This window comes from Asterias rubens, chromosome 1, assembly GCF_902459465.1.
Source record: "Asterias rubens chromosome 1, eAstRub1.3, whole genome shotgun sequence".
Classification (NCBI taxonomy): domain Eukaryota; kingdom Metazoa; phylum Echinodermata; class Asteroidea; order Forcipulatida; family Asteriidae; genus Asterias; species Asterias rubens.
Genome location: NC_047062.1, coordinates 30,790,248 through 30,803,478, shown reverse-complemented (window position 1 = coordinate 30,803,478; position 13,231 = coordinate 30,790,248). Strand labels below are relative to the sequence as shown.

Here is a 13,231-nt window from a genome sequence, read left to right as displayed (position 1 = left end):
AATTTTTTAAATAACTCTTGCTTATTTTGATTGCAACAATCAAAATAAATCTTATTTGAATGTGACTTCCTCTGAAGTGAGGTGGTTTTGGTTTGTGCACTTTTTGCAAGCAATCTACTGGATTGGTTTCATTGTGAGAGCTCAGTGATAACTAGCTCACATCGGCACCAATCCTTGAAAGCTTCTAGGCATCTAATGTCATAGAAATTCACTGTTGTGTGGTGTGTTTTTTGGGGTGTTTTTTTGCAATCATGCTATGCACATGTGTACCCAACACTTTTTTCTTTACGTCTTTTGTGTTGAAAGTAAACAAAATCCTTTTGTATGAGTTTAGTTAAAAATGTCTGTCTTATGAATGGTTAACTACCAAATTATGCGCACTGTTTATGTTGCAGTAAGAGCTGTTATATTTATCTTTCACAGCACGAGGGAGCCGATGACGTACAACCCAAGTGTGCAAGTAACAATGTTGAAGGCTTAGAGCATTTCTTCAAGACGTTCTACACATCAAAGAATCAATGATGAACAACCAAGCAACTTGACTGTAACCTGCTGTTGGTAAGTTCCTACAATCAGTCTGGTAAATAAACTGCTCACTCCTTCATAAAAGTGAAACGAAACTCCTGAACATTGAGACGTTTGTTCATTCATTGATCTAGTGCAGTTTCCTTTAATATAAAAATGTTTCATCACTTTCTCTTAGTTGTTCAAGTTGTTGACAGCGGAGAAGCCAAACTTAAAATGGATTAGGCAATTTCATTGTTACAAAAACATTTACAGTAGAGGATTTTTGTCCAGTAAACTTCATTCTAGTTTAGTGCCCTTTTTTTTGAGGGGGGGGGGGGTATGTGAAGCATAGTTGTAAGTTCTTTTGTGGAAAAAAATGTATCTTACAGTTCGACACACTAACCTCAAGTTTATGCAGAATGACATTGGTTAATATGTTTACATGTAATTGTAATGTTTCATTTGAACACTTAGTAAAAGGAAACATTTCAAATATCATATTCTTATAGCAAAAGGAACGTTACAGAATTGGTAAGAAACAAAAATTGTGAAGATCACAGATTTACATAAAACTTACACAGTCTAATGATGATGATAGTGGAAAACATCCCTTGAAATATTTCTGTCTGAAATTTCATATTTGATGAGAAATAAATAATCTAGTTTAGATGCAATGCAACATTTGTTATCGGTTTGTCACTATTCTCTCGTGACCCAAATGGCCGATCGATCTCAAACTTCTACAGGTTTGTCAGTTTATGTATATATGGTGGATTACATAAAGTGCTACACTGCCAGCAAAACAAATTCTGCAATGTTCCTTTAAAAAAAAATTTGCTTTTCCTGAATAGAATTGATTATAGATTGTTTGTAACTTTGAGGGCGTGTAATCTAGCCGTAGATAATATCTACCTGTAGCTTAAATTCTGAAGACTACATGCGGTCGCTAGCCTAACTCAGATGTGTGGTTTTTCCCTTCAGATTGATTACAGGTAATAACAAATTAAAACAACCGATATTCAATTTGTTTTCAGTTATAGATTGATTAAACATAAGGAATATTGAACTTGGGTAACTGTGACCCCATGTTGACTTGAACTTGACCATAACTCAAGACCTACACAGCCAACTCCACAATTTATTTCCGTTATATACCCTATGCCCCAATTTGCCGTTACTTTCGGGTCAAGAACTGGTTGGAAAACGATGAACAAAATAATTTATATGAAAGGCCTACTGTTTTCTAATAAAACTTTACTCTTTTTACAGCAGGATTCCCATCAAAAGCTGTTCCTCTAAAATGTAACTGTATCTTAGCTTCATTTAAATTCAACTAACTTTTTTATTCTGCAGACAAAAAGGTGAGCCAACCTCCAAAGATGTTGGTACATAAACATCATCCAAGTGACTGTCACGGGGCACTGAGATGCACACCTTCATCCCATGTCAACCCAATGAACATGTACACCCAGATAGAAAGAGTAAGTAGTTAACAGATTTTCCCCAGGTCTTTTTGTACATTCGGCTGTTTTTACAGCACAGTGTCATCATATATTTATGCCACCACATCTTGGAACTGCATTCAGCCCATGTTGTTAAGAAGGGCAGTTGGTGCCCAGATGACTGGCAATGGTTGCTCAGATGTAAGGTATTAGTTGCCCTGATGGCAGTTGCCCAGATTTAAGGCAATGGTTGCCCAGACCATTGGCATAGGTGCTCGGGTGTTTGGCAATGGTTGCCCAGATGTACAATAATGGTTGCCCAAATGACTGGCAATGGTTGCCCGGTCTGTTGGGCAACGATTGCTAAGATAAATGGCAATGGTTGCCCAGTTGTAGGGCAACCGTTGGGTGCCCCGCTGTATAATGCTTACCCCAGATGTAGGGGGTGGTTGTAAAAAGATGGGCAATGGTTGCCCTGATGAATGAGCAATGGTTTCCCAGTAAAGCGACAATGGCTGCATATATGACTGGCAATGATTGCCCAGTCTATGGGGCAATGGTTGCCCAGTTGTAGGGCAATCAATGCACTGGCTTTGGTTGAACCATTGTATGGCAACGGTTGCCCAGATGACTTGCATTTGTTGCCCAGATGATTTGTTATGGTTGCCCAAATGACTGGCAATGGTTGCCCAGGTATCAAAACTGGTTGCCTAGATCTTTTTCATCGGTTGTTCGTTTTGCAATGAATGCCTAGAAGATGGCATTGGTTGCCAAGAGAAGCTAGCTAAAGTTTCAAAACTGAATTAAATGTTAAACCAAGTTATACATGATTTAGACATTTTTGTTTGTGCACTTTCTAGAAATGTGTGCCATTCTTCGATGAGTACCCATCCAAAGTGTTGTGTCAGAGACCTGCAAGTGCCTACCATCTACCCAATCATCCATCGTCCATCTACACAACTTAGGTATGTAAACTCCCTTGTATGGCTTAGTTGCCCAGATAATTAGCAAAGGTTGCCTTGATGAATGACAATGGTTGCCTTCATAAATGGCAATTAGTTGCCCAGATGACTAGCAAAAATTACCAAGATGTTTGGCAATTGGTGCCCAGATGTATGGTAATGGGTGCCCAGATGACGTACATTGGTTGCCTAGATGTATGGCAATAGTTGCCCAGATGGCAGTTTATGCCTAGATGTAGGGTAATGGTTGCGCAGATAATGCAAAATATATGGTTATTACTGTCATTGGTTGCCCAGATAAATGGGAAGGTTGCCCAGATGACTAGAAATGGATGCCAAGATGTAGGCCTATGGCAAAAGTTGCCCAGATAAATTGCAATGGTTGTCCATGGGAAGGACAGTGATTGCCCAAATGACTGACAATGGTTGCCCAGATGTTCCGCAATTGCTGCCAGGATGTATAGATGGGAGCCCAGTGTACGGCAAGGTTGCCCGATGGCAGTTTTTGCCCAGATGGCAGTTTTTGCCCAGATGTAGAGCAATGGTTGCCCAGATTATTTGTCAATGGGTGCTCAGTTGTTTTTGTAATGTTTGCCCAGATCTATGATAAGGGTTGGCCAGATGACTGGCAAGGGTTGCCCAAATCAATGGCAATGGTTGCCCAGATGTATGGCAATGGTCGAACAGATTACTGGCATATGTACTACCCATATGTAGGGAAATTATGGTTGACTAGATGACTGGCATTGGTTGCCCAGATGTTGGGCAGTTGATGCCAGAATGTATAGTATCGGTTGCCCAGATGATAGACAATGGTTGCCCAGTTTTATGGCAATCGTTGCCCAGATGTTTTGCACATGTTGCCCAGATCATTGTCAATGGTTGCTCTGTTGTATGGCTATTGATGCCTAGATAATGGTAATGGTTGCCAAGGGGACAAGCTATAGTTACCCAGATGAATTAAATCTCAACCTTGATTTCATTTCTCCCCTTTCTAGAAATGCGTGCCACACAAAGTAATGGTATCAAATCCCTGCAAGTGCCTACCATCTACCCAGTCATCCATCAACCATCTACACAACATAGGTAATGTGCCCAGGTGTATGGCAATTATTGACCAGATAAATGGCCATGGTTGCAAGATCAATTCAATTGCAATGGTTGCCCTGATAACTAGCAATTGTGCCCAGATGTATGGCAATTGATGCCCAGATGAATGACATTGGTCGCCCAGATGAATTACAGTGATTGCCCAGCTGACATGCATTGGTTGTCCATACTATTTACAATGGTTGCCTACTTGTATGCCCATTGTTGCCCAGATGCATGGCATTGTTGCCCGGATTGAAAGGGTGTCCCAAATGAATGGCAATATGGTTGCCCAGATGGCTAGCATTGGTTGCCCCAATGATGGCATTGGATGTACAGATTTATGGCAATGGTTGCCCAGATCATTGTTAATGGTTGCGATGTTGTATTGCTATTGTTGCCTAGATAATGGTAATGGTTGCCAAGAGGACAAGCTATAGTTGCCCAAAAGAATTAAATCTCAACCTTGATTTAATTTTCTCCTTTCTAGAAATGCGTGCCCTTCCTGGATGAATACACAAAGTAATGGTGTCAGAGACCTGCAAGTGCCTACCATCTACCCAGTCATCCCTGTAGCATCTACACAACATAGGTATGTAAAATCCCATTTTTGATTAATTCATTTGCCCAGATCATTGGCAATGGTTGCCTTGATGTATGGCAATGGTTGCCCGATCAATTGCAACGGTTGCCCAGATACAAGGCCTTGGTTGCCAATATCAATTGCAAAGGTTGCCCTGATAACTAGCAATTGTGCCCAGATGTTTGGCAATGGTTGCCATAATGAATGACATTGGTTGCCCTGATGATTGACATATGGTTGCCCTGATGATTGACATATGGTTGCCCTGATGATTGACATGGTTACCCAGATGAATTACAGTGATTGCCCAGGTGACATGCAATGGTTGCCCAGATGTACGGCAATGGTCGCCCAGATGTTGTTTTGCCCAGCTGTAGTGAGATGGGGCTGTTCCCAGACGACTCGCACTGGTTGCCCATATCATTGGCAATGGTTGCCTTGATGTATGGCAATGGTTGCTTGATCAATTGCAATGGTTGCCCAGGTGTATGGCAATGATTGCCCAGATTGCCCATGGTTGCCAAGATCAATTGCAATGGTTGCCCAAATAGCTAGCAATTCTTGCCCAGATGTATGGCAATGGTTGCCTTGATGAATGACATTGGTTGCCCAAATGAATTACAGTGTTTGCTAAAGTGACATGCATTGGTTGCCCATATTATTGACAAGATAGATAAATGTCAACATGGTTGCCCAGAAGTAGGGCAGTGATGGTCAGATGACTGACAATGGTTGCCCAGATGTAGGGCAGTGATGGTCAGATGACTGTCAATGGTTGCCCAGATGTAGGGCAGTGATGGTCAGATGACTGACAATGGTTGCCCAGATGTAGGGCAGTGATGGTCAGATGACTGACAATGGTTGCCCAGATGTAGGGCAGTGATGGTCAGATGACTGACAATGGTTGCCCAGATGTAGGGCAGTGATGGTCAGATGACTGACAATGGTTGCCCAGATGTAGGGCAGTGATGGTCAGATGACTGTCAATGGTTGCCCAGATGTAGGGCAGTGATGGTCAGATGACTGACAATGGTTGCCCAGATGTAGGGCAGTGATGGTCAGATGACTGTCAATGGTTGCCCAGATGTAGGGCAGTGATGGTCAGATGACTGTCAATGGTTGCCCAGATGTAGGGCAGTGATGGTCAGATGACTGTCAATGGTTGCCCAGATGTAGGGCAGTGATGGTCAGATGACTGTCAATGGTTGCCCAGATGTAGGGCAGTGATGGTCAGATGACTGTCAATGATTGCCCAGATGTAGGGCAGTGATGGTCTGATGACTGTCAATGGTTGCACAGATGTAGGGCAGTGATGGTCAGATGACTGGCAATGGTTGCACAGATGTAGGGCAGTGATGGTCAGATGACTGACAATGGTTGCCCAGATGTAGGGCAGTGATGGTCAGATGACTGACAATGGTTGCACAGATGTAGGGCAGTGATGGTCAGATGACTGACAATGGTTGCACAGATGTAGGGCAGTGCTGGTCAGATGACTGACAATGGTTGCCCAGATGTAGGGCAGTGATGGTCAGATGACTGACAATGGTTGCACAGATGTAGGGCAGTGATGGTCAGATGACTGACAATGGTTGCCCAGATGTAGGGCAGTGATGGTCAGATGACTGACAATGGTTGCACAGATGTAGAGCAGTGATGGTCAGATGACTGACAATGGTTGCCCAGATGTAGGGCAGTGATGGTCAGATGACTGACAATGGTTGCACAGATGTAGAGCAGTGATGGTCAGATGACTGTCAATGGTTGCACAGATGTAGAGCAGTGATGGTCAGATGACTGACAATGGTTGCACAGATGACTTGCATTGATTGCCCTGTTTATGGGTCAATGGTTGTCCAGTACACAATAGTTGCCCTTTTGACTGGCAGTAATTGCTCAGATGAATGGCAATTGTGTCCCAGCTCTAGTGCAATCGTTGCATAAATGACTGATTATTACTGCCCAGATAAATGGTAATGATTGCCATATAAATGGCAGAGGCTCACCTGATTGTATTGCAATGGTTTCCCCATGGAATGGCAGTGGTTGTCCAGTTGAATGGCAAGGGTTACCCATATTGTTAACACTGGTTGCCTACTTGTATGCCCTTTGTTCCCAAGATGCATGGCATTGTTGCCCAGACGGCAATGGTGACCCAGATGAAATGCAAAATGCTTGCCCAGATGGCTAGCATTGGATGCCCCAATGTATGGCAATTGATGCCCAGATTTATGGCAATGGTTTCACAGGTGACTGGCAATGGTTGCCCAGATGAAAGGTAATGGTTGCCAAGATGACTGACATTGGTTGCCCAGATGTTTTGCACATGTTGCCCAGATCATTGTCAATGGTTGCTCTGTTGTATGGCTATTGTTGGCTAGATAACAGTAATGGTTGCCAAGAGACTAGCTATAGTTGCCCAGTTGAATTAAATCTCAACCTTGATTTCATTTTCCCTTTTTCAGAAATGCTTGCCTTTCTTGGATGAATACACAAAGTAATGGTGTCAGAGACCTGCAAGTGCCTGCCCTATCATCCATTAACCATCTACACAACATAGGTATGTAAAACCCCATTTTGGATTGGTTCATTTGCCCAGATCGATCATTGGCAATGGTTGCCTTGATGATGGCAATGGTTGCCCAATCAATTGCAATGGTTGCCCAGGTGTATGGCAATGATTGCCCAGATAAATGGCCATGGTTGCCAAGATCAATTGCAATGGTCGCCCTGATATTAAACTAGCAATAGTTGCCCAGATGTATGGCAATTGATGCCCAGATGAATGACAATGGTTGCCCAGATGATTGACATAAATGGTTGCCCAGATGAATTACAATAATGCCCAGGTGACATGCATTGGTTGTCCATACTATTTACAATGGTTGCCTACTTGTATGCCCTTTGTTGCCCAGATGCATGGCATTGTTGCCCAGATTGCAATGGTTGCCCAGGTGTACGGCAATGATTGCCCAGATAAATGGCTATGGTTGCCAAGATCAAATGTAATGGTTGCCCTAATAACTAGCAATTGCTGCCTAGATGTATGGCAATGGTTGCCCAGCTAGATGAGTAGCAATTGTTGCCTAGATGGTAGTGGTTTCCCAGATGATTGACATATGGTTGCCCAGACCAATTACAGTGATTGCCAAGGTGACATGCAATGGTGTTTTTACCCAGATGTAGGGCACCGGTTGTACCTGGTACATGGCAATGGTAATGGTTTCCCAGAAGACTGGCATTGGTTGCCCATATCATTGGCAATAGCTGTCTAATCGTATGCCCTTGGTTGCCCAGTTGCATGCGATTGTTGCCCAGATTGCACTGGCTGCCTAGATGAATTGACATTGGTTGCCCAGATGACTAGCATTTCTTGACAATGATTTTCATTTCTCCTCTCTCTAGAAATGCGTGCCATTCTCCAATGAATGCTCATCCAAAGTGTTTGTGTCTGAGACCTACAAGTGCTTACCATCTACACGCTGTCTTCCCATCCTGCACCTGTTTAGATGTTTGAGGGTTACAATAGAGGTATTTAACATCCCGGTGGTTACACTAACATTAAAAAAGTGGGCTGTGTTTGCAGCACTTTTACAGACGGCACCCCTATACGCCACATGCCACAACATTTTGGGGACTTCATGCTGGCATCAGCCTAACCCAAATGAATGGTTTTCCCTACAGATTGATAACAGACTTAAAAAATATAAACAAGTTTTGATTAACAATACCCCTTTTTAAAACTATTCAACTCATTAATTAAAGACGCTGGACACTATTGCTAGTTGTCAAAGACCAGTCTTCTCACTTGGTGTATCTCATGAATTAACAAAACTGTGAAAATTTGAGCTTAATTGGTTATCGAAGTAACGAGATAACAATGAAAGGAAAAAACCCTTGTCACACTAAGTTGTTTGCTAAAAGATGCTTGATTTAAAAACCTCAAAATCTAATTCTGAGATCTCGAAAGGTCTTTCTCAAAAACTAAGTTAATTCAGAGGGAGCTGTTTCTCACAATGTATTATACTATCAACAGCTCTAAACTGCTTGTTACCAAGTAAGGTTTTAGGCTAATAATTTTTTTGAGTAATTACCAATAGTGTATGTTACCTTTAATAAGGTTTTACAGATGTAGGATATGTATATAGAAGATCAAAGATTGGAATGCGTTACTGTTTAAAATGAATTATTTGATACGACAGAGCTAAACAGTTTTATGTGATGTCATGGGTCACATCGTCTATAGCCAATTACTGTCACTGTTATCTGTTTTTGAGTTTGAAAAGTGCAGTGCATATAAATGGAAACATCAAATGGCTTTAAGGCACTGGACACATTTATTATCTCACTTGGTGTATCCCAAATTATAAAACCTGTTGGGCTCAATTGGTCATCGAAGTTTCAAGAGAATAATGTTAGAAAAAACACCCTTGTTGATTTCAGATGCATAATAAAAGTTTTCAGACCTGACGTCTTTTATTATTTGAGTGATATTACCTCTTTCTAAAAAAAACTACGTTACTTCAGAGAGAGCCATTTTACCATATTAAAACATCTCTCCAGTGCTCATGGCCTAGAAAGTTTTAATACTAACAATTATTATAAGTAGTTACCAAAAGTGTCCAGTGCCTTTACATCTGTACATCTTACACATCAATGAATCATGGTTTACCCATGTCAGTATTTAGAATAATTGTTTTTAATAAAAAAACTCACATTTTGTAAAACAATGCCCTGCAAAAGTTTTGGCTCTGTGGTTCTTGTAAACCATTTACGTTGAATTTGTTTAAAGCAGTAGGTCATCCTTTTGTGTTTTTATTAGGAATTTTAATAATTTTGTTTAAATATTATAATTTTTCATCAAAAACATGACAAAGTTCTGTTACTGTTGACATAAAAGTCTCACAAACTCATCCATAGGTCATTGTTGACCTTTTGTTGTCAAACATTTATCGTGTAAAGAAAGTAGTTCTGTTTTGGGGCAAGTTTAATTTAATTAATCAAAGTGAACATGGTGTATACAGAATGTTTTGTAAGTCTGACAATTTGTGTTAAAGCCTTTTAATGGGAACATTTAATAGACCGATCCATTAAGCTCTGCCCCGTTGCGTATTGACCAATCACAACGAAACGAAGGTCCGAAAATCAAGTCCGACATGCGTGCGCGTATGCTTTGCAATTGCGCGCGCGGCAGAGTTGTGCAGAAAGGCATTGGAGAGGCTCACGTGTTCTTGCACATACGTGCGTTGTGGGCGGAGCCTAATGGATCGGTCTATTAGATGACAATTGTACTAATTGAGATTACTTTTCTCAATTACCTTAAACAAAAGTACCAGAAAAGTAAAACATTACCATGTGGACAGAAACCAACCTTCCACAAACTACGTGAAATCAGCATAAATTAATGCACAAAATTAGTTGTAACAGCTTATGCAGTGTTGTTTATTTATTGATAAATGAGATAACTAAAAAATAGTATATCAAAGGTATTGTGTCCAGTAGATAAAATATCACTTTTCACAAGATTCTGTTTTTCAGGCTAGTTCATTTACAAAGTACAGTAAAACTGTTGGTTTTATAATAACCTTAAAATTGTATTGTTTATAGTATATTATTTGGAGTTGTCAAATAAAATAACTATTTAAATGAAGCAAAACATCTATTTATTCTCTTATTTTGTTGTGATATACTTGTACTTATGTTTATTGTTGAATTAATTAGGGAAGACATAGAACTTAATTAAAGCACAAGATGTATTCTATTGAGCAAAGTTTGAGCAATAGATTTGTTCTCCTCTAATCCCAAAGTACAATACCTTTAAAAACTTAAACCACTCCTTATACCATCATTACATTTAAATAAAACAAGTTCCTTTAATATAAAATGAGTTCCTTTAATCCTGAAAATACCACACCTTTAAAATCTTCTTACCACTTTACCATCATTACAATAAAATAAAATAAGTTCCTTTAACATAATATGAACCCCTTTAATCCAGAAAGTACCACACCTTTAAAACCCTAACTACCACTTATACCATTATTACAATTAAATAAAACAAGTTCCTTTAATATAAAATGAACCCATTTACTCCAGAAAGTACCACACCTTTAAAACCCTGACTACCACTTGTACCATCATTACAATTAAATAAAACAAGTTCCTTTAATATAAAATGAACCCATTTACTCCAGAAAGTACCACACCTTTAAAACCCTAACTACCACTTATACCATTATTACAATTAAATAAAACAAGTTCCTTTAATATAAAATGAACCCATTTACTCCAGAAAGTACCACACCTTTAAAACCCTAACTACCACTTGTACCATCATTACAATTAAATAAAACAAGTTCCTTTAATATAAAATGAACCCATTTAATCCAGAAAGTACCACACCGTTAAAAACTTAAACCACTCCTTATACAATCATTACAATTAAAAGAAACAAATTCCCTAACACTTAAATAATACCTGTACACCTTTAAACCAATATTGCGAGATATTTGTTACATGTAGTTGTATCCCTTTAATGCAATTCGAACTGTTCCGTTAAAACAATACCACACTACAGTGAAGTCCCAAGAACCTATATGCCCATAAACAATACTTAAATCTACCCAGCATCTCCCCTTTAGACCACACCCAATCCCAATGATGTATATCTCCATACAGTCATTCCCCATCAATGGTCCTGCTCATCAGCACACTCAGCAACCTCCATGTCCCTAGTCCCAACCCTAACCCATCACTCCTACCATCACCCAAGCCCTCATCCCAATCCTCTCAGCCCATCACTCCTACCATCACCCAATCCCTTACCCTAACCCATCACTCCCACCATCACCCAAGCCCTCATCCCAATCCTCCCAGCCCATCACTCCTACCATCACCCAATCCCTTACCCTAACCCATCACTCCCACCATCACCCAAGCCCTCATCCCAATCCTCCCAGCCCATCACTCCTACCATCACCCAATCCCTTACCCTAACCCATCACTTCAACCATCACCCAAGCCCTCATCCCAATCCTCCCATCACCCAATCCCTTACCCTAACCCATCACTTCAACCATCACCTCAGCCCCAACCCTAACTCATCATCTGTTCCATCACCCAGCCCCTCATCCAAGCCAGTCCAGCTCATCCTCACAAGTCCTAACCCACCACCCAAACTCTCATCCCAACCAGCCCATCACTCCTCTCCTCACCCCAATCAGCCTAGCCCACTGACTGACTGCCCGGCATCCTCCCAGCCCATCACCCCAAGCCCCAACTCTAAGTCTCAAACAGCCAAGCCCACTCAGCAACCTCCTTGGCCCCTTAGCACTTAGAAATTTTACTCCTCCAGCCAAGCTCCAAGGCCCTTGTAGGCCCTTGGTCAGCCTTCAGATCAGCTAGAAATCCAAGGGTTGAGCCAGGGAAAGTAAATTCTGAAATATTTTCTAAGTCAGCCATTTTTAACTTCATCACTCCAAAAACCGTTAGATTTTTATAACAGCTCAGTAGCACAGCGGTGAGAGAGAGTGCTTACAGAGTGGAAGGTCCCCGGTTCAAGCCCTGCACATTTTTGTTAGAATTATAAAAAATTCTTTATTTAATGGTAAAAAGGGTCCCCGGAGGGATTTGAACCCACCCTGCTCACAGCTCCAGGATTCCTGGAGCTGTGAGCTAGCCCGCTGCGCTACGGCGGCTCTTGAAAAAATTTGCTCGGAACTAATATTTAAACCTTAGAATGGATGGGTAAAATAAAAAAAAGGGAAATGAACCCAGTGAACTTTGACCTTAGCAAGCACCACAAGAAGAAAGATAGAATAAAGACATGTCAGTTGGTGTACGTTAAATAAAGGTTTATTTCCAGAACAAAAATAAACAATACAAATATTACCAACTGTGTTTAACGAGTAAAGCTAAATGCCATTAATACTAAATACATGTACCATTTAAATAGTTTCACATCAGAAAGTTACAAAGTAAAATATAAAAACTATTTCACTTAAATTTAGGTGTTTTTTGTTCAAGTATAATTATTAATGTAATTTTTACCAAACGGGTGCTTTAAGCATCAAATTTGAGTGCGTAAGAATTATACCAAATTGCTTAAGAATAAGTTACTTGTTTTCTTTATAAAGACTAAAATAAAGGCCATTAAGACTAAATACATGTAACATTTAAGTAGTTTAACATCAGAAAGTTACAAAGTAAATTTAACTCAAATTTAGGTCCTTTATTTGAAGTATAACTAAATTAGTAAGCAAAGAATTATAGATTTATCTTAATTTTAACATAAGTTACAAATTTTTCTTCATTAAGACCAAAATAAGATCAAAGTTGTCTTATAAAAGTTATTATAAAATATCAAAGTTTACTCAAATTTTAACATAAATTCACCATTGCTACAATTCAAGTATTAAACATTACGTACTATCTAAAGCAAGGCTGCCATATAACGCGGTTTAATAGACGCATCGATCGTGTACCAGTTGTGAATTAACGTTCAATTTCTGCAGCCCTTGTTTATACGAACGACACCGCCGACGTTACTCGAGATTTTATAAACTTGTGACTTGACATTTTATTAACGTCACCTCCTACACATGCCTCATTAAGAGAACATATCTTAAAGTACAATACACAAATTTTTT

General features: G+C 40.1%; 1 protein-coding gene and 1 long non-coding RNA gene across 2 annotated transcripts; both read left to right on the top strand.

The window, feature by feature from the left end:
• The first annotated feature begins 431 nt into the window (after window positions 1-431).
• On the top strand, window positions 432-7,142 carry LOC117300154. The gene is made up of 6 exons (XR_004520146.1): window positions 432-558; window positions 1,861-1,988; window positions 2,810-2,914; window positions 3,910-3,997; window positions 4,491-4,592; window positions 7,049-7,142. It is a non-coding gene; the product is annotated as an uncharacterized LOC117300154 (long non-coding RNA).
• A 356-nt stretch (window positions 7,143-7,498) lies between these two features.
• LOC117293430 (early nodulin-20-like) lies at window positions 7,499-11,920 on the top strand. The gene is made up of 2 exons (XM_033775801.1): window positions 7,499-7,588; window positions 11,543-11,920. The coding sequence occupies exons 1-2, from the start codon at window positions 7,499-7,501 to the stop codon at window positions 11,918-11,920; spliced, it is 468 nt and encodes a 155-aa protein (XP_033631692.1).
• Window positions 11,921-13,231: the final 1,311 nt, after the last annotated feature.